The 27,259-nt window shown below is 51.6% G+C and overlaps 1 protein-coding gene across 3 annotated transcripts; it reads right to left on the bottom strand.

Annotated features, from left to right (window-relative positions):
• Positions 1-1,113: 1,113 nt before the first annotated feature.
• On the bottom strand, positions 1,114-26,859 carry TECPR1 (tectonin beta-propeller repeat containing 1). Of its 3 annotated transcripts, none has more exons than XM_077316036.1 (25): positions 26,735-26,859; positions 24,837-25,159; positions 23,502-23,684; positions 22,001-22,123; positions 20,974-21,099; positions 20,100-20,274; positions 19,618-19,718; positions 18,269-18,370; positions 17,805-17,950; positions 16,990-17,465; positions 16,463-16,608; positions 15,439-15,594; positions 14,834-14,983; positions 13,715-13,872; positions 12,178-12,305; positions 11,353-11,455; positions 10,529-10,625; positions 9,629-9,708; positions 8,406-8,462; positions 7,555-7,729; positions 6,868-7,003; positions 6,632-6,724; positions 5,763-5,869; positions 4,742-4,861; positions 1,114-4,389 (listed from the first exon to the last, which is right to left on the bottom strand). In XM_077316036.1, exons 2-25 carry the CDS (start codon positions 25,065-25,067, stop codon positions 4,192-4,194), a joined length of 3,567 nt encoding a protein of 1,188 aa, XP_077172151.1. In that variant the 5' UTR covers positions 25,068-25,159; positions 26,735-26,859; the 3' UTR covers positions 1,114-4,191. The 3 variants fall into 3 exon arrangements, with proteins under 3 accessions (XP_077172151.1, XP_077172150.1, XP_077172152.1); XM_077316035.1 differs by having other exon boundaries at positions 26,728-26,850; XM_077316037.1 differs by having other exon boundaries at positions 1,114-4,116; positions 26,728-26,850.
• Positions 26,860-27,259: the final 400 nt, after the last annotated feature.

Below are 27,259 nucleotides of genomic sequence, written 5' to 3'. Positions count from 1 at the left end.
TGTGTGAATCACAATTTGGAGACAGGGTGAGGGGGAAAGAAAAATCTTGTACGCGTTCAGGACAACAAACAAGAAAATTTGTCCGCGGGGAATTGGGAATGTTTTGAAAGAAAACAAGGAAAACGTCTACAGGCAGTGGAAATTTTCCCCTTGAACTTTATTTCGGGCCAAGAACTGGAGACGGGAGTCCAAGGCGACGCCCTTGATTCGAATCTGTGGCAAACACTGACAGCATTATACTTTCCTGGCAGGCAGAGTGAAGACTTATTTGGTGCTTAATGTGGAATTGAATGAGACGGTGGTTACCATTTGTGGCCAGTGTTTATTTTACCATTGATCGGAGAGAAGCAGCGCAGTGTCGTAGTTAGAGCTTGGTGGTTACAAATCCCTGCAGCTAGAAATCTAGCAATGCAAGGCAGAGATATCAGAATTGTTTTTTTTTTAATGAATTTTTTTGCCTCCTCGCAGGGAGCAAAGGCAGGGGCAATGGAGGTTATCCTTCCCCACCCAAAAATGTATGCATACAGGTATGGATAAGTAAATACTGATAAGTCTGGGTAAGACTGCACAGCCACAGTTCAAATAGAAAACCAGCCCCGTTTGCCTTCCCTTCATGATGCAAACAGAACTGGAGTTTCGTTGCAGAGTGAATGCCGAAACTCTAGAACGGGTAGTCAAACTGCGGCCCTCCAGATGTCCATGGACTACAATTCCCAAAAGAATTCTGGGAATTGTAGTCCATGGACATCTGGAGGGCTGCAGTTTGACTACCCCTGCTCTAGAACGACACACGTTTCTGCAAGGCCACCCCTCATGGGACCAGAAGTTTAAGTTGCAAGATACTCTACTCCTCTATTCTATCTCTTTGGCCACTTGTACTTAAACTGCTTCAGTTGTTCCGTTTCACCCTTTACCAATCCCCAAAAAACCAGCCCAGAGGAGAAAAACGGGATGGGGACGAAACAGTATTTTGGACTGAGTTTCAGCTGCGATTGCTCTTCAGGTCCAGCCCCCTCCCAGTCTAACCAGTCCCAGCCGCCGTAAGAACTGAACACAGGAATAAGCTCGCCTCATCAGATAAGTTGCTTGGAAAAGAACACACGTGCACAGTGCTTTGCTCCTCGGTTTTGAGCAGCCATCTTTGTTTGTCTTGGCATTGAAACAGCAGAGAAACACACACACGTACACACACGCATGGTTTCCCAAAACAGGACATGCAAGACGCGCACAGATCCTCCTTGAAAAGAGAGGTTTACCCCAGATCATGCCACAGCGCTACTTGGTTTTGTACTGTAAAAAAAAAAATAACCATTGTCCAAACACGATTACCCGAGAGGAAGACTAGAACACAGACCCACAGCGACAAACCTGGGATGCAGAGAGGCGGGACCGGCCCTTCTACACAGCTGCTTTGCTCGCTCCAGTTTCAGGTGGGATTAAGTCCGCTGGTCCGGTGGAGATGCAGGGGATTGAACCTGGGACCTCCTGCATGGTGAGCAGATGGTCTACCAACATAGCCTTCCCCATCCGTTTCTGACTGGCCCTTTCTAATTGGAGATTCTGGGGATTGAACCTGGGACCTTCTCTATAGCTCTCCAGGGTCCCAGGCAGAGGTCTTTCCCATCACCAACTTTTTGATCCTTTTTACTGGAGACGCAGGAATCGAACTTGGGACCTTCTGCTTGCCATGCAGATGCTCTGCCACTCAGCCACGGCTCCTCCCGGAGAGGGAACATTTTAAAACAGAGCCGGGTGGGTGAGAAAAACAGAAGGTTTCTTCCTCTCTTTCCTCACCCTCATTATCTGTTATTCCCCGGATTGGCAACTCCTCTCCTTCCATTTTCCGCAGAGAGAACACCGCACTGTTTCCTCTCTAAATGCCATTCGGCAGGGGCAAACGGAAGGACAGACGGATCCCCACCCCCAGCCTTAAAACAAAACGCATCTCTTGTTTTTAGAAATCAGCAGCCAGATGTGAAATCCTTCCTACCTCCTCCCCTCCCCAAAATAAGAAGCATCTCATTTCAAAGTGCAACACATCACACCCCGAATTTTAGTAGCGACTCCTGTCAGTTACGGGCACCGGATCCCGTCAAGGAGGACAGAGGTTCTGAGTTCGGGGAACCGCCTCTGCTACAGAGAGGCAACGAAACTTACAGCTTAATACAGATCTATCTGAGCTCACAAGACTGGACAGTTTGGGATTGTGGTCAGCAAGTGGACAGGTGGTGGTGGGGGGAGTTTACAGAGGTCAGGCCCCCCCCTCCTTGATTTTCTGACATGCAGGTCATGTCAGAGAGCACATGGGTCAAAACACAGCCCAGCGGTAGTAGAGATTTGCACAGAATTCATCCACAGGTACGAGTGTTGGGGAAATTCTCCCATAAAATTGAGTGGTTGTCATATTTAATAGCAGCATTTCGGGGACGGGAGACCGGTGATTGGACCGGGATGAGATTGAACCAGGAAGTGCTGGCTCTCAGATCCCCTGGAGAAAATGGCCATTTCGGAAGTTAGGCTCGGTGGAAGAGGTCCCTCCCCTCTACAGCTTTCCCTTCAATTCCATGGTTTGCTGGACTGGATTTCTTTGCTTCATTAAGAAGAATTGCCATGAATCTTTCACTTGGAACCGAGCAATATCTTTTCTAGAATCACGTATTTCTGAATTTTTAAAAGATAGCCGAAGAATAATTAAATCAGATTTCGATTCTGGAATTTCTGTCTGAGAATCTGTATCGGTATCTTTTATTTGACACAGCTGAGGACTTAGAAGGCAGTGGGAGTCCTTATCTAAGTTATCGGACTGAATAGGAATAATGTCCTTTTTAAAAATAATGTAGTGTAATTAGTATACCCTAATGTAATTAAAGTATTCCTTAATAAAATCATTTTTTATACCCCCACTTTCCACTAACTGAAGGAGTCTCAAAGCTTAAAGTCACCCAGTGAGGTCAGTGGGGCTGAGAGCTCTGACTGAACTGCTCTGTGAGAACAGCTCTATCAGGACTCTGATGAGTCCAAGGTCACCCAGCTGGTTGCATGTAGAGGAGCGGGGAATCAACCCTGGCTCTCCAGCTTAGAAGCCGCTACTCTTAACCATGACCATGACCATGGCCAAACTGTGACACCCCAGCTGTCCATGGACTACAATTCCCCTGAGCCCCTGCTAGCAACATGATGGCAGAGGCTCATGGGAATTGTTGTCCATGGACATCTGGAGAGTCACAGTTTGGCCAGCTGATGTAGACCAACAATATTTTCGCGGTATGAATTTTCGAGCATCAAAGTTCTATTTGTCAGATACCTGATAAAGGTATTTGAGGAAGTGATACCTTGAGAGTCCTGAAAAATCTCACCCCAAAAAATCTTGTTCATCTTTAAGGTGTTTCAGGACTTGAATGGGAGTCTTCTCCTGCAGAGCAACTAAGTTACCCACTGAAATTTAAAAGAACGAATGATAACCTTGCAAAGGTTTGGAAGTTGCAAACGAACCACTGTTTGTTCCTGATCAGAAAGTCTTCTGTCTTCTCGCATTGAATGAAAGGAAGGGAAGAGGTAGGGAACAGCTTCCTTGTTTCAATCTTGTCCCACCCACCCAAAACAACCAACCAACCAACCAACACAACCAACACAACCAACCAACCGCGGTTTCTTCCCAATGTCCAAATACAACCAGAAATTTCCAAGCTGCAGGAAAAAGTATCTACACCACAATGCTCCAGAGGCCCCGATTCACATCTGAGTTTCAAATTCAACAGCCACCCACGTCCGAAGGCCCAGCTTCCAGAGACTGACTAAGCGCAGGTTGTCCGGCAGCTCTGCGGCTAATAAGTCTCGCTACACGAATAAATTAAAGGGTTTCCACTCCATAAGGAAATTCCAGTTCGGCAGATGCTGCCACTGCAGCCTGACTGGTCCAGAGCCGTGTGGCCATGTGACTCCAATCCCATCGCAACGGAGCACCATTGAAAGGGACGGAGGCTGCGTTTCCGCACAGCCCTCTGCCGATCAGCTTGTCGTCCGTAAACAGCCGCCAATTCTCATCCTTCTCTCTTTGTGCAGGGACGTAACGTTCTGACGGGTGTTCCACTTGCCTCCGCCACAACTTCATGTTACCTGGGACGGACAAAGATAGAGGACGGCGGGATAGGAAGTTCATACCGTGGCCGGCCTCTTTCAAACAGAGGCCCATTAACACTGAATGGCGTTTCTGTCCACCCCGGGGTCTTCGTCCACCAAGAGCGTGGAGTGCGGAAGGTCGCCTCTTCCGTCGCTCTCTCCCGCTTTGGCGTCGGTCGGTTCCGCCAGATGTTCCGCCACGGTTTCCGGGGAGGCCTTCTTGGAGAATTCGGTTGCGTTCCCTCGGACGCTAACGTGTTCCCACCCACCCTAGAAGTAAACCACAGGGGGAATAGATTGAGTGCACGGCTCAGAGATCACCCAGGGGATGTAGCGGCCCCCCAAAAGACTAAGCGCCAATGTGGTGTGGTGGTCAAGTATGTCGGAAGACCCCGGATCTGGCCAAGTGTGAATCCCCACAGTAGCTCGCTGGGAACCTTGGGAGAGACACGCACTCTCCCCCTAACCTATGACAGAGCGGACAACGAGGTAAGCCCCTTTGGGTCCACGCTTGGGAGAAAGGCAGGGCCAGAGAAGTAAATAAAATACAAAAGAGGGTCAACGGAGGTGTCGAATAGCTCAGACACTCTGCTTGGACAGTCCAGGGGCGAAGGTCACTCACCCCGATGCCGTAGTCCCAGGATAGCCCTTTCGGCTCCATCGGCTGGACTCCGGTCCGGTGACAGACAGTCCCGCAACTCAGGCTGTGGCTTCCCTGCACTTTGTCGGCGATGACCCAGACCTAGGGGGCAGAGATGCACGAGAGCGGCTGGAGCATGGGGCCTGCAGGCAGAAGGCAGGCAGATTCCCGCACAAGAGTGACTACCGTGCAGAACCTGCTGCTGGAGGGTGTAGTGATGGCCACGGACAGAGAGGAATAGGGAGGACTCTGGTGACCTCCAAATTATGAAACATTAAATCTCTGGATACCAGTGCCAGGGGGCAGCAGGGCTTTCTCTCTGTGAGATGGGATGCAGGGCTAGCTGGGCAACTGGTTTGCTCCAGCAGGGCTCTTCTGATCAGGGGAAGGCCTTGGCCTCTCTGCCCTCGAGTTGGCCCTCCAGAAGAACTGGTTGGCCACTTTGTGGGACAGGATGCTGGGCTAGATAAGACACTGGTCTGATCGAGCAGGGCTCATTGGATGTTCTAATGAAGGTCTTGGCCTCTATGCCCTCTTGTTGGCCCTCCAGAGGAACTGGTTGGCCACTATTTGAGACCTTCCGGAGGAACTGATTGGCCACAGTGCGAGACAGGATGCTGGATTAGATGGACCACTGGTCTGATCCAGCAGGGCTCTTCTGAGGTTCTTATCAGGGGAAGGCCTTGACCTCTATGCCCTGTTGTTGGCCTTCCAGAGGAACTGGTTGGCCACTATTTGAGACAGGATGCTGGATGAGAGGGTGAGCTGGTCTGTCCAGCAGGGCTCTTCTGAGGTTCTTATGAAGGCCTCGGCCTCTCTGTCCTCATGGTGGCTCTACAGAGGAACTGGTTGGCCCTTGTGTGAGGTGGACTCAATGGACCAGATAGATTGTTGTGTGACTTGAGCAGAGAACGAGGTGAGCTGCTTTCAGAAAGCCCGGGCAGTAATGAATTAAAGGACTAAACTGTCCAGACACAATTGAAAGAGAAAGCTGCATTCAGACCTGGTCCAGAGGCCCAACGGAAACTTTCCGGACGTTGTTGGAAATGTGTTCCCAGCTGGAGCCCTGCGGGTAGTTTGGCGAGATTCCCTGACGATACCAGAGGTTACCTGGAAATCACAATATCACAATGTCAGCAGGCTCAGGGCAGATAAAAGGAAGCATCTCTTCACCCAAGGAGGGATGGACGTGTGGGATTCACTGCTGCCACAAGAAATGGGGGCGGTTACGGGCCCAGGCAGCTGCAAGAGAAGGTTGGATCAAAGTATAGGGCAGGGGGCCATCAATGCCAGGTAGCCCCAAGGTATAGATGGAACACTCTGCCTGGGGCAGGGAAGCTCTGTCTTCTTGGTGCTTGGGGGGCCACAGTGGGAGGGCTGCTGGAGTTCTGGCCCTGCTGGTGGACCTCCTGAGGGCCCCTGGATTTGGGCCACTGTGTGACATTGTGTTGGAAGGGATGGACCATTGGTGTGATCCAACATGGCTTCTCTCATGTTCTCATGTCTGGGGGCAGGGGTGCTCTGTCTTCTTGGTGCTTGGGGGGCCACAGTGGGGGGGCTTCAGGAATTCTGACCCTGCTGGGGGACCTCCTGATGGCCCCTCGGTTGTGTGACACACACTGGATGGGCCATTGGTGGGATCCAACGTGGCTTCTTTTAACACTCTCCTGACACGCTCAGTCCAGGTTTCTTGGATATGGAAATAATTTTGTAGGCCTTAGACCGGGGGTCCCTTATTTGTTCCTGTGGGCCCCTTTGGTGGTGGGTGTGGGAGGTGGAGCTAGCCCATGGGTTTTGACAATCCACACCTGCAGCCCCGCCCTTGTTTTGCAACGCCGGTGAAGAAAGCAGCGCGGAGTCAACCTCTCTTACCGTTTTTATCCACGGCGTACACGGCGGTCCTCCCGACAGAAACCTGCTTTAACTTCTGCTTCGGGGGCGTGCGGATGTGGTACCAGCAATCCCCTGCCCAAGGAGAGAAGCATTTAAAAAAGAAGACGCCGACAGACACCCTCAAGCTGGAAGAAATACCTCCAGGCAAAGGCCCAGTCAGAAGAGTTAGGGTTAGAAGCGCTCAGTGAACTGTGGTTGACCAGCCCCAGACGTACCTTCTGGTTTCTTCGGCGAGACCGAGCCCCGGTAGAACGCGGAGCCGTCTCGAGCGACCGCCCAGACCTGGTGGAAGCCCCCGATGGACACGGAGATGAACGGCTGGTCGGTCCCCACGTGCAGCCACGAAGAACCCTGGTCACCGAAAAGGAGCACTTTTCACTAGCTGAAGGCATGCCAAAGCAGATCACAAGCATCTTTCCCTTCCTCTCCCCGCAACAGGCACCCTGTGAGGCAGGTGCGGCTCAGAGAGCTCTGAGAGAACTGGAGGTGGCCCAAGGTCAACCAGCTGGCTCCAAGCGGCTCCTAATCGCCTTCCCTTCCTCTCCCCACAACAGACATCCTGTGAAGCAGGAGAGGCTGAGAGAGCTCTGAGAGAACTGTGACCGGCCCAAGGTCACTCAGCTGGCTTCATGTGCCTCAGAGCAGCTCCTCATCGCCTTCCCTTCTCCCCACAACAGACACCCCTTCAGGAAGGAGAGGTTGAGAGAGCTCTGAGAGAACTGTGACCAGCCGAAGGTCACCCAGCTGGCTGTATGTGGAGGAGGAGTGGGGAATCAAACCCAGTTCTCCAGATGAGACTCCAGGGCTCTTCACCACTGTGCCACGCTGGAGGACGCACAGGGAGCACAAAGAGCACCACGGACAATTTGCAGGCTTGTTACCCCCCCAGTGCAGAGGCTTACAGCTGGGTTTTGAGGCGAGACGTTTAGCCGGCACAACACGTCCCCCTTGTTGCTGATGGCCCAGAGGGCAACGCCATCTTCTTGGCTGGTGGGTGACTCGGGTATGATGGACACATCCCATAAAGCTATGGGTGGGACCTCCAGCCACGGACCACTCGTGACGATCTTACATTTCCTGAGGCAGGAGATGGGTGGGCAGAAAGAAGAGGAGGAGGAGGAGAAGATGAGGAGCTGTTTTTTTATACCTCACTTTGCCCTCCCCGAAGGAGTCCCAAAGCGGCTGATAAAACCCTTCCCTTCTTCTCCCCGCAACGGATACCCTGTCAAATAGGTGAGCTGAGGGAGCTCTGAGAAAACTGACCTGTGAGAACAGCTCTGAGAGAACTGGGAACGGCCCAAGTTCGCCCAGCCGGCTGCATGTGACGGAGGACCAGGGACTCGAACCCGGAGCCCCAGATTGGGGGCCGCCGATCCTCTCCACAACCCCGAGCCGTCTCTTTCTCTCTTCCGCCCCACTTCCCAACCTTTTTGTCACAGTTCAAAGCCAAGAAATGCTGCCTGCCTCTTCCCTTTGGGGAAGGGGAGAAGGCCGTGGTGGAATCTGCAGGGGGGATTATGCGCGCGCACGCCTGAAGCCCCTTCCCATGGGGCTAGACACAGCTGGGCTCACTGCTGGCCTCACCCCTGCGTCACCTTCACTGCCTCCCTAGCAAGAAACTCAAGTGCGGCAAAGCTGTCGCTGGAGCGGAATCAAACGGACGGAAGCCTTTGGCATTTCCGTGCACAATAAAGAAAAGAACGGCATTCCGAAAAAGGTACCAAGAGGCGTCCTGAAACGCCAAGCCCCTCACCTGGCCCATCTCCTCCGCCGGACGAAATCCTTCATCGTTTTGTGTCCGTGATAAGACCTGCCAGGATGGAGAGGCGAGAGTTTTACTACAATCCGCATTTGTGAGGGACACGAAACGAAACAGCTTGAAAAAGGGGATTAGGCAGATTTATCGTCCAGGGATCTCTCGATGGCGACTAGCTATGGTGACTGAGAGGAACCTCCATGTTCAGGGGCACTAAACCTCCGAATTCCAGAGCCAGGAGGCAGCAACAGGGGGCTCTGGCCTTGGCCTCTGTGTCCTGTTGCTGACCGTTCAGAGGAACTGGTTGGCCACTGTGTGAGGCGGGATGCTGGACCAAATGGACCCTCACTGGCTCTTATGTTCAATGTCTTGTTACGGGCAGGAGAGAGAAGTGAGGCGGTGGTTCTAGGCAAGATTTATGGGCAATAATAGATATTTTCTCTGCTGTTTAACCCCCCTGTAAAGTTTCAAGGCTTATTAATTCATTTATCGATTGATGGTATCGATAGTCCACTGACTATCGATAGGACAGGACAAGCCATGCACCATGCGATAGAATCATAGGGAGGGACCTCCGGGATTATCTAGTCCAACCCCGGAAATTTGCAACCACCTGCTCATAGGACAGGATGGGGGCGGTTGGACCAAGCAGCAATCTGAATGGACGCAAAACCGAAGTCCGGACATGATGCAAAGTCCCTAAAAGTTGCACAGTCCCTAATAATTCATCCGAGTGATTTTGTGAAACATCGAGTCCACTGCTACCCTCTAGCCTACGTAAAAAAACTCTCTTGAATCACTGGGAGGTGCAGGGTTTGCAGGAAGCCAGGGAAGTGAGAACCTTCCTGAACTCGTGACCGGCCCTACATTGTGGTGTGGCTGATCCCACAATTTTGTTTCTTGCTCCATAAAGCCGAGCATCCTTTTTTGACTGCCCTGAATGGATACCGCCGACTTCACAGGGAACCTGAGGGTCCCGGCGTGAGGGAGGAGGAGGAAACAAGGTCTCCCCCATCCCCTCCTCTCATCCCTCCTCCAAGGGTAGATGCTACAGCCCTTCAATCATGTCTTTGCGGACTTGTTAAAAAAATAAATCTCAGGTTGATTTCACAGCAGGCCATCCACAGCGGGCGTCTCCATGGACTTAAAAGGTTGCCCTTCGCTCCAGAGCTAGCAAGGAGGCAAATGGGTTTTCCAACAATCAAAATGGGAGTTCTTACACTGGAAAGTCAGCCGCGTACTGCCAGCCGTCCCGGTCGGTTCCGCCCGATACGCTGAAATCGACAGCCCAGTCAGACACCTAGGTTGCATAAAGGAAAAATGTCAAGCGAGAGGGGATGAATGGGTGAATTGTCGAAGGGTTTCACGGCTGGAGTCAACGGGCTGTTGAGGGTTATCTGAGCTGTGGTGTGGTAGTTTTAGTCCTTGACCTTGTGCCAATAACTCTGGCTGGCCTCTTCAGAGGTGGGACGTGGCGAGAGGGGAATTTAGCTGTGCCAAGGAGTGCACAAACAGTTGCTGGGCATTTTGTTTACTTCTTGGTGTGTGTGTATTTTCCTGTTTCTTGATGGAGTTCATTAGCAAGTCCATTCAGGGTCCTGAGGAAAAATACTTCCTAATGGACTTGCTAGGTCACCTAGCTGGCTGCATGGGGAGGAGGAGGAGCAGGGAATCAAATCCGGTTCTCCGCCGGTTTTAACCATTAGACCAAGCTGGCTCTCTTCAGATTACAGGTGTTACATTCTGCTCAGTGAGTGAACTGGACTTGCCAGCTTTGGGAAATATCAGGAGATTTTGGGGGTGGAGCTAGGAGTGGGCAAGATTTGAGGCAGGGAGCGACCTCAGCGGAGTACAATGCTACAGAGTCCCTCTTCCAAAGCAGCCATTTTCTCCAGGGGAACTGATCTCGTTACTCTGGATATGAGTTATAATTCCCAGATCCTGTGACATCGCTTGCCTTGAATCAGGGCCTCCGGAGACACAGGGAAATGATGCACCGGACGCTTCCCTCTCACGTTGCTCTGTCTCAGTTCAGAGATCTGGGGGCCTAATCCTCCCAAATCTTTCATCCCCACTCCTATTGGACTCAGAGCCCCTCATGCTTGACGGGGTCCACTTACCCACGACCACTGTGGCGACGGGGGTTTGGTGTTCACCTTCGTGCACTCCTGCAGGCCGGACGCATCGCTCCACATGTACCGGTCAGTTGGCAGCCCCCTAAAAAGCGGTATATTGCAAGCCCCTCAGTCCCGTGTTGACAGTCCCGAGATGCAAACTCCCTCCTCTTTCTCTGCCCTTGGGTAAGGCTTAAAACCTCTGCAAGGCAGAGAACGTTCCCCCACGAGACCTAGCACCCACGCAGCGTCTCGAGTTAAACTCGGCCGGAGTCCCTGATGCCTTCCCTGGTAGCAGCCGAGCATTTTTAGAAAGCTTGGCCATTGAAGATTTGACCACAGCACAAGTATTTTCATGGCGTGGTGGAATTTCAGCTGCGGCAGCCATTTTGCGGCTAGCCCCGCCTCCTGCGACAGCCATTTTGGGGATAGTTCCGCCTCCTGCGGCAGCCATTTTGCATTTCGGAATTTCAAATGTTTGCAAACCCCCAAAGTAGCCCTACAATGTGAGATGCCATGCTTTAAGCCAAGCTTTGTTTTCTCATCTCTAAGCAATGTAGTCCGGGAGTACCCGATTTCTTCCAAACGGCCTTAAGGGCTCAGTTACTGTCCTTGAGTCTCTGCAAGAGATGAACTGAGCAACCTCGGAAGACCCCCGTGCTATGAAGAAGAGCAAACGCCTGGCATTCCTGTTAAGCTTTTGCTACCTGAATTGTGTGAGCGATCACAGCTCTGCCCTGTTTTCCTTCCATCCTGGTCATTTCATTGTTCGTCATGCTGCATTTTGCACAAGACGAACATTTGGCATTTCACGCCTCGTGCTTCCTCACCTGCTGCTGTAGCCGGTGACCGGATTCCACCGCTGGTTCTCGTAAATGTAGATGCTCTTCACGTCCGACTGGGCGTGAACGTTCTCGGCGCCATTGGCCATGCCTGCAAGAACCAAAACCGCTCGTGAATCCCTCTCCCGTGGCCACTCCCAACTTCGTGGCAAGGTTTTAACTGGCTTACTTCTTTGGGTTTTATACCACGCTTTGCAAGTCGCAAAGTGTTTTATCTACCGCTCACTTTTCTTGCCGAGACGCAAGGCAGTTTACCCAATTTAGGGAGGTTTTAAGGCTTGCAAAGGGCTTGTCCATCTTATTTTTTCTCAAAAGGAAGGGAGGGAGGGAGGGAAGAAGGAAGGAAGGAAGCAAGGAAGGAGAAACAGGCACAGGGAAAAGGAAGGAAGGAAGCAAGGAAGGAAGGAAGGGAGGGAGGTTTTTGAGTTCATGGTGACTCCATCTACAGGGTGTCTGTGGGTTTCAATGGGCTTTTATCAAGGCTTTATTGTGGACAACTGTACCCCGCCACAAGCCAGATTTGGGCGTGGCGGGAAATAGATCGAAATAAGAAGAAGAAGAGGAAGAAGAAAGTTTGGTATCTCCTTCCTTTACACAGCAAACCCAGTCTGTCTCAGTGGTCTCCCATTCAAGTGCTGACCGAGGTTCACCCGTTCCTGGACTCTCACAAATTCAAGCTAAGCTGGGCTATTTGAATTGCTGGCTCCTGAAAGGGATTGGTATTAAAGGTATCTGAGAGACACTGTGTTGTGTCACAACGAAGGAAGCCAGATGGCGCTGAGGGCTGGACTGGGGGGAAGTAAAACCCCTTACCTGAAAAGAAACCACCTCCATATCCTCCGGTGTAAACCCAGGCGGTGTGGTCATACCCGACACCCCACACAATTCCACAGCTGCTGGATTCGACCAGGCGGAGATGCCCCCCGATCTGTCGCCAGAACCTACGAGAAGAAGAGAATCCGCTGAATGCCCCTCCCCTCCCTGGGAATATGCAGAAAGTTTGGATAAAGCATTTAGTCTGCGGAAAGTTGGGAGCGTTTATTACGGAAGCAGAAGGAACTTAGAATGAGAAACAATCTAAAAACTGTATTGCAATGCATCTAAACTCATTACAACGCAGAAACAGAATAAAAACAAGTTTTGAATATAACAGTATAAAGAAACTGGGCTTTCAACAAACGCTATCTTTATATCATAGACTTTCTCTTGCATTTTTGAACTTGGGTATATTGGAAGCTGTGCTGAGTGTGTAGGAATGAAGAAATACGTAACGTGGACTAGGTTAATATACTTGTAAAATAGGCCCGTTGCGAAATTTGAAATGTTTGAAGTAAGGACTGTTGTGTTTTGCAGTGAATGTCTTGAGGATTGTAACGAAGGGGACGTCAGGCAGAAGTATTTAATGTTCTATACCTGGTAGAGTATAATGATTTTTTTGTTACATGTGATTTGTTATGTAGTTCCAGGACAGTGTAGTGGTTAAGATCAATGGAGTTTAATCTGAAGAACCAGATTTGATTCCCTGCTCTTCCTCCGCATGCAGCCAGCTGGGTGACCTTGGGCCAGTCACCGTTCTCTTAGAGCTGTTCTCACAGAGCAGTTCTTTCAGAGCTCCCTCAGCCCCACCTACTTCACAGGGTGTGCTGAGAGGAAGGAAAGGGGGTTTGTATGGCACTTGGGGACCCTTTTGGGTAGTGAAAAGCAGATTTAGAACTCCAACTCTTCTCCTTCTTTTTTTTGTGTCCTTTTAATGTTATTGACTCTTTTTAAAAAAACAAAAATATATTATAACAACCCCAAAAATATTATAAAACCCAAAAAACAAAACATTTAATCTGTTATTGGCTGAAGACCTTCAGTGTCCCATGCTTAAGCGGGCAACTATAAAAAAGCAAAGTAAAGTCTTCTTAATATCTGTTCCACTTAATATTTCTGGTAAGGGCTTGGTCTCATGGCTTAAGTGCCACTCAGCGCTTAACACCCACTCAGGGCGGCTGTCCCGCCCCTGAGTGCCTCCTCCTCCAACCGGCTTGCCTGTCTGTCCAGCGGCCAGCCAATCACCTTCCAACCCCCACCCCTGACCACCCCCTCCTCCTTCCACTTCCCTCCGAGGCTCGGAGGCTGCAGTTCCCTGCCGCGTGAGAGCTGCCCCTGCCGGTGTGTTCCCTTCCCAGGGGTCTCCAGCCTGCAGCCTTTCCAGGTCCTGGGGGGAGGGAGAGGCCATCTGCAGAGTTCTTCCAACCCCCCAATCTAGCATTTGCTGCATTCCTGAATGCAACGAGTTTTGCCCCTAGTAATCTATAATATATTCTCCTTCTCTGAAGAGCCACAGAAGTCAGGGTTGTCTTACATCTGGTCACAGGGCATGGGGTGTGCCACGGCCTCCAGGTCAGGTGTCGGCTCGCTGACAAAGATGTCTCCCTTGCAGGTTACCGACCAAATGGCCTGAGGAGACGGAGGACCCTGGATCCGCCGGCTTTCACAGCAGGACGTGCTCAGCAGAGCCAGCTGGGAGGAGACCGAAAAAAGAGTTTGCACGGTTTAGGAACTGCAATCACTCCATCTCAGGCTTATTCACATGCTCATCTTCCAGGATTTTCTGCTAGAACGTGTCTCGGACAACTCTTGGTAGATGAAAACAGTTCAATTTCGAGCGGTGTTGCCAAGTTTCGTGCCTCAGTGTTTACGGCTCGTAAGGGTCCAGTTATAAAATTATAAGGATCTGTAAACTTCTAAACTAAATTTCTGATTTTTGGATTAGTTCTGCATATTTGTTTCTTTGATTTATATACCGCCCCTCGCTGTGATGTCTCGGGGTGAGTGTGCAGGGAACAGTAGAACAGAAGGAACAGAAGGCATGAACGTAAACATAACATAATGAATGTAAACATTAACAAATGTAAATAATATATTGTGAATTTTATTCTGATTCTGATAAGGTTTTATCCATAAATATTGATGTTATCCTTTTATACCCTGACCTTATTGTTAAAAATAATCTTTAATCTTGACATTTTTATTTCCTTTACTATGTTTCCCGCCCCCCCACCCCTTAGCTTGTTCTTTCTGTAAGCCCCCCAGTGTCAGGTAAGCATCTTCATTATGTGGTGAATGACCCACTCTCTGCTTATACTTGTGGTCTTGTAACTCCCGTATCATTACCTGATGAGTTATCTTTGGTCAGTTCAATATGATGAACCCTGCCCCATTCCATCTCCCACAATGCACTGTGTCAAAGGAAGTCAAAGCAAATCAAAGAAAGTCAACTTGGCACCCCCGCCCTACCCCCAAAAAAATTCCACGAAACAAACCAACAAAAAACTATGGAGAATAAGATCTGCTTTTTATCACAAATGAAAACAAAATATTTCTCCCCGCACGATGGTTGGTGTGGATAATCCCACTTCCTCCAACAAGACACAAAGACATAATTTAAAGTCAAAAAGACGGTTATCAGAGGCAGACTCACCCAGTCGTGCATTTCCTGTTCGGTGCCAGCCGCCAGACGGATCGGCCAACGTTGCTTAGTCCTTTCCGGGGTGTAGAGCGCGAAGGAGTGCTTGGCTTCGTTCAGGATCTCGACCAAGATGGTGACTTCATTGAGGAACACGTGGAGATACTGCGGAAAGACCACAATGGCTGTCTGACTCAGCGTGGTGTCGTGGTTACGAGTCTGGGAAGCCGGATTTGATTACCCGTTCCTCCTCCACGTGCGGCCAGCTGGCTGGTCTTGAGCCAGTCACAGATCTCTAAGAGCTGTCCTCGCAGAGCAGTTCTCTCAGAGCTCTCTCATCCCCACCTGCCTCACAGGGTGTCTGTTGTGGGGAGAGGAAGCGAGAGGAGGAGCCCCTGACAGGCTTTGAAGAACTCCAGAACTGAACCGGAAGTGATGTCAGCTGGCCACACCAGGATCCGCCCTTTTCCCAGGTATAGTAACCACGCAAGAATGTCACCTCTAGGCCAATGAAAGTGGCTGGTTCCCTCCTTTCTATTAAGGCAAGATAGAGGGGAGAGGCCAGGGAGCCCCTGGGGAGCTCTCACGGAGCCCTGTTCTAGAGGAAGCCCTGCTTGTACCTTCTTCTCTTCCATCTGCACGTAATAGATGAAAAGGATGCTGTCTCGCGTCCCGTCGTTTCCCGTGAACTGTTCCAGGGCCACCCGGACGTCCGTCCACTTATAAGGCTTCCAGGTCCTCCACCACTGTAGGGTGCCTGTTTTGACCCACACCGACTACAGAGATAGGGGGTAAAAAACGCACAAAACAAAGCAAAGTAGCATTTTCGGTAGAGAAGCCAGGAAACGGCAAAGCAATCTCCGTCGCCAGGTTTCGGGTACTCCCTTGTTCTCACACCACGCCAGGTAAAACCGGTCCTGGTCCTAATATGGGGGTCCCCAATCTTTTTGTGCCTGCGAGCCTTTTGGAATGCTGCCACAGAATGGCTGCCACTGGAGGAGGAGCCACAAAATGGCTGCCACTGGAGGCGGAGCCACAAAATCGCTGCCACTGGAGGCAGAGCCACAAAATGGCTGCCTGGAGGCAGAGCCACAAAATGGCTGCCACTGGAGGCGGAGCCAGCCACAATGCAAGTACTGCAGCTCACCGTCAGTTACAAAGTGGCAGTTGCTGCTAGAGTGTTTTAAAAATCTGGCCCCACCCATTTTCAAAAAGCTCTTGGGGGGTGCCAGGTGTAATCAGGTGTCCATGGGGGTCACACTGGAGACCCCTGGCCTCAGGTTTCTAAAGCAGATGAAGAAAGCAAGCGTGGAATAATCAAACAATTGCATTCAGTGCGGAAGGATCAAAATGGAGTTCCACTTCTGTTTACCAGTCTAGTCCTTCCTGTTTCAGTCAGCAGTTTGCTGACTGTGACCGATTTAATCTCCGAAAGGACTTGAGTTTTCATCTGCCCTATCGCTGAAACACATCACGGGGGTGGGTTGGAGTGGAAATGTAAGGCGGCACAACCAAATTTGAAATACAAATGGAATAAATCGCACCAGAAAAACCCTTCTCAGGAAGGGAGGGAGGTAAATATAACGTAGAGAGACAGATATCATTTGAAGATGGACAGGGCATCGGAAAAGAGGGGCATTTCACCTGCTCAACAGCCTGTTCGTAGTGTCGGAAGTTCTCCAACTCCCGCCGGGTTCTTTCCGCCAGCTGCTGGAAGATCTGTTTGCGCCACGCCGCGGTCTGTGCTGGGGTGATGGACAAAGAGAGGGACTGCCCTGAGGAGGACAAGCCTGGAGAGCCGAAAAGGAGAAACACGTGGTTAGAATTTCAAGGAACATGGCGGAACTACCTGGAGTAGGGGCAGATAACATTGCCTGGAACAAAAAACGATATTGACTTAGCCTCCCGTGGCAGCCATTTTTTGGCTGACAGCTTCCCGTGGCAGCCATTTTGTGGCTGACAGCTTCCCGTGGCAGCCATTTTGTGGCTGACAGCCTCCCGTGGAAGCCATTTTGTGGTTGGCTCAGCCTACTGCAGCAGCCATTTTGCAGCTGTGTACATTCTCCCATGCCATAATGTGCCTACAGGCTCAAAATGGTTGGAGACCCTGGTCTACTTGGACGAGCAGGGTACAAATTAGAATATAAATATTTTAAGAAATATCCACATACCTGACTGTATCGTGAACCACTTCAGGGAGGTGTGGGTGTCCACCAGGCAGCCCCCGCCGGAGACCCAGGCCCACAACGGATGCTCATCGGCCCCGTAGCGATCCTCCACACCAAGGGGCAACGTGCCGACGGAAGACAAGCTAGACGTCTCTGCCAACGCGCTAGCAGCAAGCGCCGGGCTCCTTGCGGCTTCCTTCAAGTCGATGTTCGTCCACTGCAGTTCTGCCGGGCAGGGAACCTGATCCGAGGAAGGCTCTTCTGGGTCGGCGGTGAGCTTCTCCTCCGAGGGGCACCCAGCGTCTTCAGAGGGGGCCTCATCCACCACTGGGTCTGCCTCGTCGCTTCCGTCACCGGCAGCGCCATGAAGACAAGGGTTGGCAAGGGCCAGGGGCCCCTCGGCATCGGACGGAAGATCATCGCTCCGGAAGAGTGACCCCGTTTGCTCCTTGATATCATCTGTGAAGAAGCAGCCAGCGCTTGGAGGAGGGGGGGGAAAAAAGGAAACCGTATATTGGATCGAAGGCCGTTGTGATTCTGGGAAGCGTTGTTTATCACTTGTATCTGTCCTCCTCCTGTGACGGGATTCAAGGCAGCCGACGTCCCGGAAGGGGCATGGGCCAGAGAGAGCTCTGAGAGAACGGTGACTGGCCCAAGGTCACCCAGCTGGTTGCATGTAGGGGAGGAGTGGGGAATCAAAACCGGCTCTCCAAATGAGGGGCCGCTGCACTTAACCACAACACCACGCTGCCTCTTGAGCTACACGGATCTTTCCCGACGTGGCCTGCCCCCCTCCCCATTGAGACCTTTGGGGGTACCTGAGGAGACTGGTGGAGCTTCCGGTCTGAGAGCGGTCCGTATCTCGGCCGCAAATGATCGCCTTCCAGGCTTTCCCGCTCAGCTCGCTCGGGGTGACCCCTTGCCGGAAATAAACCGCTCGGTCTTCGCAGTTGATCCCCCACACCTGAGCGAGGGAGAGAGTAGGTGGCTTGGCTGGATCCGTCTCCTCACCGGGAGGAGAAAAAAGACAACCACTGTACGGGTTCAGAGAAATCTGGCCCACCTGCTTTCAATAAAGGATGGGTTAGGGGCGGCTCTCCATCATGGACTACAATGACCATGAGCCCCTGCCAGCAAGCTGGCAGGGGCTCATGGTCATTGTAGTCCATGGACATCTGGAGGACCACAGGTTGACTACCCCTGAGTCTGAAGATTCATTAGTTGGTGGTTTAAGAGTCCGGATGCCCCAGACTGGCTTTTTCTGATCCTAGGGGAGCCTCACCTGGTCATTCAGCCCCACGTTCACCGTCGTCATCTCCCCAACCATCTCGATCCAGCTCGTGCCGCACGGATTGTGTGAGTTGACCCCTCGTCTGAACCAGACCTGTGCATGAGAGAGAGATTCCGCTAATTCTGCCACGGTGGCTGACGTGGGTGAACTGGCTGCTCCCACCCCCCGCCTGGACACATCCTGCGACTAGCACCGCATGTCTTTGCAGCAGATATGCAAGGGAAGATGAAGACAACGGAACGACCCTTGAGGGGGATTGCGAGAAGGATGTGGCGAGGATAGCCCTCTTGACTGTTCGCCTGGGGAAAGGATATTCGACAGAGTGTAGCTCAAATGGTCTTAAGCTATTACGGCTAACCTCCAAGGAACTTTTGTCCGAACAGAGTTAAGCAGCTGAGCCATGCCCTGCCATCCAGTCTGTTGAGGGGAGAGGAAAGGGAAGGCAAACGTAAGCCGCTTTGAGACTCCTTCAGGAAGAGAAAAGTGGCATAGAAGAACCAACTCTTCTTCTTCTTCTTCAGTAATCTCAGGGCTCTCTCAGCCTCACCCGCCCCACAGGGGGTCTGTTGTGGGGAGAGGAAAGGGAAGGCGACTGGAAGCCCCTTTGAGACTCCTTCGGGTAGAGAAAAGCGGCATATAAGTACCAACTCTTCTTCAGTAATATCAGGGCTCTGTCAGCCTCACCTCCCTCACAGGGTGTCTGTTGTGGGGAGAGGAAAGGGAAGGCGACTGGAAGCCCCTTTGAGACTCCTTCGGGTAGAGAAAAGCGGCATATAAGTACCAACTCTTCTTCAGTAATATCAGGGCTCTGTCAGCCTCACCTCCCTCACAGGGTGTCTGTTGTGGGGAGAGGAAAGGGAAGGCGACTGGAAGCCACTTTGAGACTCCTTCGGGTAGAGAAAAGTGGCATATAAGTACCAACTCTTCTTCAGTAATATCAGGGCTCTGTCAGCTTCACCTCCCTCACAGGGTGTCTGTTGTGGGGAGAGGAAAGGGAAGGCGACTGGAAGCCACTTTGAGACTCCTTCGGGTAGAGAAAAGCGGCATATAAGGACCAACTCTTCTTCTTCTTCTTCAGTAATCTCAGGGCTCTCTCAGCCTCACCTCCCTCCTTCACAGGGCGTCTGTTGTGGGGAGAGGAAAGGGAAGGCGATTGTAAGCTGTTTTGAGACTCCTTCGGGTAGAGAAAAGCAGCATATAAGAACCAACTCTTCTTCCTTTTCTTCTTCTTTTTCCTTTCCTCTCCTTCTGTGATCATGAAGATTGGAAATTTTGAATGTCAATGACCAGGAGGACGGTGGAGGGTTACGTCTACGGCCCCGTTGCTCAGACCCACTTACTTTGTTGTCCTTGGTAACTGCCCACACCACGTTCACGCCCACAGAGACATGGGAGATGGCGTTCTCCGGCAGAGGAGGCTGCACGATGCTCCACGAGAGCCCTATCAAAAGCAAAGAAGAACAGCTGGGTATTTTTTGAATACTGCGCTTTTGATTACCCAATGGGGGTGCCAAACCAGCTTACGAACACCTCTCCCTTCCTCTCCCCACAACAGACACCGTCTGATGTAAATGAGGCTGAGAGAGAGCTTAGAGAGAACTGTCCTCCAATAAGAGCTCTGAGAGAACTGTCTGGCCCAAGGTCGCCCAGCTGCCTGCACGTGGATGAGTGGAGAATCAAACCCTGTTCTCCAGATTAGAGTGCACTGCTCTTAACTGCTACACCATTCTGGCTCTCCGAAGCCGAAATTTAAAAAAAGCCGATTATTTCAGAAACACTCTGCTGCATAACACGGTGAAGCCAACGCCGAAACTGTACTGACCTCGCGGGTTATTCCGGTCGATCCCTTCCCTCACGATGGCCTGCCCTTCCCACAGTGTTGCCCAGAGGAGATCGTACGGGCCACAGCTGATCTGGACGACCTCCCCAGGGGTGGCTGTCAAAGACCACGAAGAACCTTCCGGGTTGTGGTGGCAGACGTTCTCTCTGAACCAGACCTTGCGGAAAATAAAGAGAGGGGAGGCAGAGTTCGGATATCACTCCTGGGAAAGATCTGAGATGCAAGCAACAGGTTGGGAAGGGTCCTGTGACATCGGAGCAGAACGTGAGCTTCAAATTAAGAAGGTCCTTAGTCCACCTCAATTAGCATCCAGTAGGGCTCTTTTGAGGTTCTTATTAGGGGAAGGCCTCAACGTCTATTCCCTGTTGCTGGCCCTCCAGAGGAACTGGTTGGCCACTGTGTGAGACGGGAGGTTGGACTAGATGGACCCCTGGTCTGATCCAGCAGGGCTCTTCTGAAGTTCTCATGAAGGTCTCGGCCTCTATGCCCTGTTGTTGGCCCTCCAGAGGAACTGGCTGGCCACTGTGTGAGACAGGATGTCGAACTAGATGGACCACTGGTGTAATCCAGCAGGGCCCTTCTGACATTCTTACGAAGGCCTTGGCATCTATGCCCTCTTGTTGGCCTTCCAGAAGACCTCGTTGGCCACTGTGTGAGACGGGATGCCGGACTAGACAGAAAAGTGACCTGACTCTGTAGGTTCCGTACGTGTTCTAATAAACGGCTTCTGAATTTCTACCCCCCGAGAACAAAAGATATTCCACCATGGACAAACCTTTAAAATGCAAACGCACAGAGCGAACGCAGGGTCTCAGGATCAGCCTAGATTGGCCCACAATTCAGTCCCTGGCCTCACCTTTCCTTGCAGGCTGACCGCCCAGACGGACAAGCGCCCCACGGGCTCGTCCGTGATCTCCCATCCTCCAATCGAGAGATCGTTGAAGGGATCTGGTAGCTGTTTGGGATCCTCTTGGGATGGAATCTAAAGTGGACAGAACAAAGCAGGGCAAAACTTGACGTTATTCACACTTCGGAAACTTTGCATCTTACGAACAGGCCTCAGAATGCAAACCTGCCCAGCTACGTGGACATTCGCACCGTCCTCAAATGACTTCTCCCAAATGCTTGGAATTGCCTCCCGAAACACTTGTAAGATGCCCCTCTTTTCTCTGCACTTGGAAAACCCCTCTGGACGACAGATCCCTGGGCAAGTTCCCTTGAAGCCCCCCTCCAATGAAACCAAACCCAGCGTTCTCTCTCTCTTTTGTGGGGAGAGGAAGGGGAAGGCGACTGTAAGCCGCTTTGAGCCTCCTTAGGTAGGGAAAAGCGGCATATAAGAACCAACTCTTCTTCTTCTTCTTCTTCTTCTCCTCTCTCTCTTTGTCTCTCTCAGCCCCCTCCCCACCTGGAAGACGAAGGTAAACGAAGCCTTCCTCACAAGATTGTTGTACGGGTTACAACGCCTGGAGTCTGCAGAAGTACTCTTTAAATGTATTAACTGAACAGCCCTCAAGGGCTTGGAATCAAGGCCGATGCTAGATTACAATCAAGGGTTATACCCTTACTGGCGGCTTCAATATTTGGGATAGCAGAAAATCCTGGGTCACGCTTGCTTGTAGAGAAGAAGAGCTGGTTTTATGTACCCCGCTTTTCAAAAGCGGCTTACCTACCCCTTTTCCCTTCCTCTCCCCACAAAAGACACCCTGGGAGGAAGCTGAGAGAAACTGCTCCGTGAGAACAGCTTTATCAGGACTGCGGCTGGCCCAAGGTCACCCGGCTGGCTGCACGTGGAGGAGCGGGGAATCGAACCCGGATCTCCAGTTTAGAGGACACAACGCTTGCTGCAGAGGTATATGCAGATACAAGTTTTAAAAGAAAGAGACCTTTCCCCAGGAATCTCTAGCTTTGTATCTCCGGTACCGGATCCACCTCCTGCGTCGGACGCAGGAATTCCACTTCTTGTCCCTCGTGTAGGTGGCCGGAAAGTCAATAGCGTACGTCCAGCCCTGGAGAGGAGAAAGGCCCAGGAAATTAAGAAGTCCCTTTCTCTAAAAGATCCGAGAGAACGTGCTGCAAAGCTCAGAATCCCGACAGGCACAAACGGTCGTGCAAAATTCAGAATCCAGAATTCCCAGCCATCGATTTCCTGTTAGCTGGTCCATAAAAGGAACCCCATAAGACACGGTCGGCCTGGGTCAGGCCAATGGCCCATCCAATCCAGATGACATAAGGAGGTCCCCCAGGAGGGCCAGAACCGCAGAATCCCTCCTACTCTGGATCCCCAAAAACCAAGAAGACAGAACAACACTGGCCCAGACACAAGAAGGTAAGAGAAGCCACCTTGGATCAGGCCAATAGCTCCTCCAATCCAATACTCTGTGTCACACAGTTGATGGCCAAACAGCCAAATTAGGGTTCCTTTTGCCCATCCCAAAGAATCAAGAGAGAAAAAGCTTTCTTTTATATTTTTACTGCAGCAGAAATATAGACACAGGGGGTTTCCCAAATCTGTGTACAGAACCAAGGGTCACGTGAGACTTTATAACGTTCCATTGAAGGTGGGGAAAGACGATGCTTTTTGGGTCAAGCCAATCACCTGGGGTCTCCACCCCCTTGCACGTCCCACTGGACCCCCCCTATGCCAGCTTCCCGGGAAGGTCGCAAAAGGCAACTTTCCCGTTCTTTCCCAATCCTCCGGTAACATAAACAAAGGCAGGATATACACAGTTGCTCCAGCCATGAGAAGGGGTCAGTTTGACATGGGCAACATTTCAAGATACAGCCAAATACGGTAAATGCGGAGTCTCCTGACTACAAAACATTTCGGGACGCCGAGTTTCTCTTTGCAGAAATGAAAAGGAAATTATTTCACTCCTCACTCCGTCACCGTGGCCGGAACCCAGGGCCCCTCAGGAGGTCCACTGTGGCCCCCCCCCAAGCACCAATAAGACAGAGCGGGGGTATTTCAAAATTTGTAATTGGAGGAAATAACGTATACCTGATTTGTACAATTCTTAAAAAACAAAAACAAAATTTATATATGAAAGAGAGAGAGAGAGAGAGAGAGAGCATCCCTGCCCCAGACAAAATTTGTAATTGGAGGAAATAACGTATACCTGATTTGTACAATTCTTAAAAAACAAAAACAAAATTTATATATGAAAAAAAGAGAGTGAGAGAGCATCCCTGCCCCAGACATGAGGACATCAGAGAAGCCATGTTGGATGTGGCCATTGGCCCCTCCAGCCCAACACTCTGGGTCACCCAGTGGCCAAAACCCAGGGGCCCTCAGGAGGTCCACCAGCAGGGCCAGGCTTCCAGAAGCCCTCCCACTCTGACCCCCCCCCCCCAAGCCCCAAGAAGACAGAGGTATTGTTCACCTACCCCTTTCTCCGTGGGTTCCCCTCCAAAATTCTCATCCACGTACCAGTCAGACTCCCACTCCCAATGGGGCGAGGGCAGCTCAAAGCTCTCGAGTTTTTGGTGCTTGAGGCCGCTCACGTCGCTCCACTGCCAGCGGTCGCTGGGCAGGAGTTTCTCACAGAAGCCGATCACCGGATTCCAGCGCTGTGGGGGAAGCAGGCAAGAAAAAGGGTCATGCGTCACGTCAACCCCGCCTCTCCACGCCGACCCGGGGGCCAAGCGAGACGGATCCCTCCCCCCGCCCCGGATCCATGGAGGTGAACCGGAAAACTCTGTAAAAGGAGAATTATCTCCTGACGGGTGCTCATGTCAATAATGTTGGGTTCCCTTTTCAATTTCCAGATTCGTGACTGGGTGCTTAAATGCTCCCAGCAATCAGGGCAATTCGTTCATTGATTAACCGGTCAGGATATGTGCGAATGAAAGATCTTTATTCAAAAGCTGGATGGTAAAAGAGAGGCATCTGCTAGAGTCATCGAATCCTAGAGCTGAAAGGGGCCAATCAGGTCATCTGGCTCAAGGCAGGATCAGCCTCAAGCATCCAGGAGAAGGATCTGTCCAGCCGCTGCTTGAAGAGGGCCAGTGAGGGGGAGCTCCCCACCTCCTTAGGCAGCCCCTTCCACTGCTGAACTAATTTTTCCCCCTGGTATCTAGCTGGTATCGGACGACACATAGTTTAAAGTCATTACTGCGGGCCCTATCCTCTGTTGCCCATGGGAGAACCTTTCCGATCCTTCAAGAGAGCCATCCTGTCCCCTCTCAACCTCCTCTTCTCCAGGCTGAACGTTCCCAAGTCCCTCAGACTTTCCTGTAAAGACTTGTTCCCCTGGACCTGGATCATCCGTCACTCTCTTCTGCCCCCTCTCCATTTTGTCCACGTCCTTTTTGAAGTGAGGCCTCCAGAACTGCACCTGGGATGCCAGGTGAGGCCTGACCAACCTTACGATTTCAATGCAAGGCCTCATATTTACCTTACAGTCCACAAGTACCCCAAGATCTCAGTCATAAACTCTGCTACCCGGAAGTGTCTCTCCCACCCAGTATTCAGCTTTCTCATTGCCATGACCCAGCTGTAGATCTCTGCACGTCCCATTGGAACCTGAGAAGAGCTCCCAAAATATGGTTGACCATGGCCGGTCTACACTACCATGTACAGTTGGCTGTTAACTCGAATTCTACTCCGTAATTCCGTGTCATTTCGCACGCCGAGTTAATATCTATAAGGTTTCGTCTACAATTCGGCGAAATCGAAAAATTCTCGCAGGGTGCCGAAATCTCACCCGTCATCTCCCCTACCTGGTTTTCATAGGTTTCCTCCTGGTACCGGATTGGAACGTCACTGGAGTGGACGTAAACGTGGACCTGATGGTCGCAGGCAATTCCCCAACAGCACTCCTTGACGGCAGACAGCCTTTTGAACTCCAGCTGCCCGTTCTTGCAGGTCTCCCAAAACTGGCCCGCCGTTGAGAGTGTGTAGACCCTGCCGAAGATGTCGACGGCCCAGAGGAGAGAACCGGATGACGCCATGGCCGGAAGGCGGAGGGGGCGGGCGTTGGCCCGGGGTCGAATCCAGCCCCTGGAGTGATTGTTTGGTTGTGGTGGAATTCTTTGAAGGAGATCTAGGAAAGAAAGATGGGTGGAAGGTCGGGAAATGACTGTGATCTTATCCTGATAGGAAGGTGACTGTAAGTTGCTTTGAGACTTCTTCAGGTAGAGAAAAGCGGCAGATAAGAACCAACTCTTATTTTTCTTAATATCAGGGCTCTCTCAGCCTCCCCTCCCTCACAGGGTGTCTGTTGTGGGGAGAGGAAAGCGGCATCTAAGAACCAACTCTTCTCCTTCTTCTTAAGACCAGCAAACATTTATTCAAGGCGTGAGCTTTCGTGTGCAGTCGTCTGAGGACCTGTGCACCCCCATGAAAGCTCCCGCCTTGAATAACCCTTTGCTGGTCTTAAAAGGTGCCGCTGGACTCCAGTTTTTGTTGCATCCAATGTTTATTATTGGCGTTGCAATTTCTTGTTTGTCAACCACGTGTCTTCGTTTCATGGTTAGGAAAGTACATGAACACTTGTTGAAGCACACAGGCCTGAGCCGGTTGGCTGGACAGGGCACTACGTAAGCCAAACAAACAAACAAACAAACAAACAAACAAACAACCAGTCCACATTCTGACCCAATATTCCTTGCATTAAAGCTGTTGATTTTTTGCAATACTATGTAGCCTGTTCGTCTGTTTCTCCTCCTCATTTCCTGGCTGCAACTGCTAATAGTCAGTTTCTCCTTCCAGAATTATAACTAGGGGGTGCAGGTTCGGGAGGGATGCAATGCCACAGAGTTAGTGCAATCGGGTTGCCAGCCTCCAGTTGCGGTCTGGAGTTCCCCCAGCATTACAGCCATAGCAATCGGTCTCCCCGGAGAAAAGGACTGCTCCGGAGGGTGGGCTGCAGAGCATCTCACGTCCCTGCCTTCACAACTCCCTCCCTCCGTTGGGGGTGAGGCGGGGAACTGATCTCTGTATTCTCGGGGACCGCCAGGCCCCACCTGCAGATTGGCAACCTGTGCTGCAGGGAGAGGAGGCCTCACTTCTCCCCCCCTCCCCCCCCCCCGGCCGCTCTGCAAGAAGCCATGAATCCTCACTGCCCGGCGTCAAATAATAATTATTAATAATCCGCTGGACAACACTTAATTGGCATTCGAGACTTCAGAGAGCAGGGAAAGCCTGAAGGAAAGTAAGAGCAGAGAGAGGCGGGAAAGCCAGAGGGTAAAGGGGACATGGCAGAAGGGGCCTAACCTGCTGCAAGCAACTCTGACCCGGATGCCTACTTTGGGGCGACAGATTCCAGGAGATCTAGGCTTGGAGCCGTGGGGGAGGAAGGATGCGTGTGGTGTGGTGTGTATATAATGCCAGAGAATCCACCCCGCGAAGCAGCCATGTCCACCGGGGAGCAGATCCCGGTCAGCTGCAATCCTGCCAGGTCTCCAGGCCCCCCCTGGAGGCTGGCAACGCCGAGGTGATGAAGGACATGCAACAACAAGCCTTGCATACAGCGGGAAAGGCAAATGCGTGGCTTTGGGGTGGACCCCCTGCCCTTGGGGGGGGGGAAGCATTCAGGGAGTTGGCCTTCTAGCTGCATCCCCCCCTATTAAAGAAGCATGCGGCTCCCCCCTTGAGCAAAACCCCCCTTACCTTTTACCTGCGTCCCCAGCGAGACCTCCTTTCCCCCCCTTTCCTCGCCTTGCACGACAACCGCAGTTCCAGCTGCTGCAAACAGCTGCTACCTCTATTGGCAACCGGGCACGAACGAGGAAGTCCGGGCCAAACCGGAGCCTTTCGCTGATTGGCTGAGGGGGCGCTCCGCTCTGCTGCTATTGGCTGGTCGGGACTCCACGGGGACACACGGCGTTCCATTCCCCCCGCCCCCCCCGCCTCCGCCTCCTCTGCTGGGAACAGATGGCTGAGGGAGCCTGGAGGAGCTGTTGCCAACCTCCAGGTGGGCCCGGGAGTTCTCCCGGAATTGCGCCGGGTGGGATCCATTCCCCCTGGAAGAAGTGGCAGGATTTCTTTAGGGCTGCCGACCTTATTTTAAAAGCATCATTAATGTTTGAACGGTTGTACACTGCCCTGAGCCTGCTTGCTGGGAGGGCGATATAGAATTAATTAAATGATACTGATTTGAGCTCTGGATTTGTGATCCCAGCCTGTTACAACTGAAGCAAAG

This window comes from Paroedura picta, chromosome 17 (genome assembly GCF_049243985.1).
Source record: "Paroedura picta isolate Pp20150507F chromosome 17, Ppicta_v3.0, whole genome shotgun sequence".
NCBI classification, from domain to species: domain Eukaryota; kingdom Metazoa; phylum Chordata; class Lepidosauria; order Squamata; family Gekkonidae; genus Paroedura; species Paroedura picta.
The sequence above is the reverse complement of the archived record's forward strand: the minus strand, read 5'-3'. Positions and strand labels throughout refer to the sequence as shown.

Excerpts from the sequence above, each read along its gene's own strand:
- TECPR1 (XM_077316036.1), bottom strand. The coding sequence starts at position 25,067 with ATGGCGTCATCCGGTTCTCTCCTCTGGGCCGTCGACATCTTCGGCAGG. Across the intron at positions 20,275-20,973 it reads CGGTCAGCCTGCAAGGAAAG|GTCTGGTTCAGAGAGAACGT; the intron begins GTGAGGCCAGGG and ends ATTTTCCGCAAG. Across the intron at positions 19,719-20,099 it reads CGACCGGAATAACCCGCGAG|GGCTCTCGTGGAGCATCGTG; the intron begins GTCAGTACAGTT and ends TGCTTTTGATAG.